The 936-nt window shown below is 38.5% G+C and overlaps 1 protein-coding gene across 1 annotated transcript; it reads right to left on the minus strand.

Moving 5' to 3' along the window:
* On the minus strand, nucleotides 1-936 carry LOC149285268 (olfactory receptor 5AP2-like). The gene has a single exon (XM_089495658.1). It carries the CDS (start codon nucleotides 934-936, stop codon nucleotides 1-3), a length of 936 nt encoding a protein of 311 aa, XP_089351784.1.

The raw sequence follows: 936 nt of genomic DNA on the forward strand, positions 1-936 counted from the left end.
TTATTTACAACAATATTTTGCTTTAATTTTTTTCAAGGCTTGCGCTACTTCACTGTTTCTTAAACTATAGATGAGCGGGTTCAACATAGGAATAACGACACTATAGAATACGGATGCAACTCGATCCTGGCTCATGGTATAAGTAGACGAAGGACGCAAGTACATGAAAAGGATGGCACCGTAGAATATATTGACGGCAACAATGTGAGATGCGCATGTGGAAAAGGCCTTCTTTCTCCCTTCTGATGAGCGTATCTTTAATATGGTGGATATAATGTAACTGTAGGAAACTATAATGGTGGTAAGTGAGCTTGTTTCAGCAAATCCTCCAAATATGAACATCAGAATTTCATTCATAGTTGTTTTAATACAAGACAACTTCAGGAGTGGAGGCACGTCACAGTAGAAATGGTCAATCTGGTTGGTTTTACAGAAAGGTAGACGAAAGGTACAGATTGTATGAAGCGTTGCATTGAGGTAGCCCAGGGTATATGCCCCTGCCAGCAGCTGTACACAGACCCTTTTCCTCATAATAATAGTATACAGCAAAGGGTTACAAATAGCTACGTAGCGATCATAGGCCATTATTCCTAACAAGAAGCATTCCGTGGTGACTGAGGCAGCAAAGAAAAACATTTGTAGTGCACACTCATTGTAACCGATGGTTTTTGATGTCGAGAGAAAATTCACCAATGTTTTTGGTGTTATAATTGTTGCGTAACACAGATCTAAAAAGGATAAATTATTGAGAAAAAAATACATGGGTGTATGCAGTCGCGAATCTGCTCGGACAGCTACTATAATTCCAATATTACCTACAAGAGTGACGATATAAAAAATAAAGAAAAGACAAAATAGGAAAACCTGTAGTTTTGGGTTATCCGTAAGTCCCAGAAGAATAAATTCCTTGAAATGTGTGTTATTCCACCCTGCCAT

This window comes from Sceloporus occidentalis, unplaced genomic scaffold (genome assembly GCF_023333645.1).
Source record: "Sceloporus occidentalis isolate IW3139 unplaced genomic scaffold, rSceOcc1.0.p SCAF_82, whole genome shotgun sequence".
In the NCBI taxonomy this organism is placed as follows: Eukaryota; Metazoa; Chordata; class Lepidosauria; order Squamata; family Phrynosomatidae; genus Sceloporus; species Sceloporus occidentalis.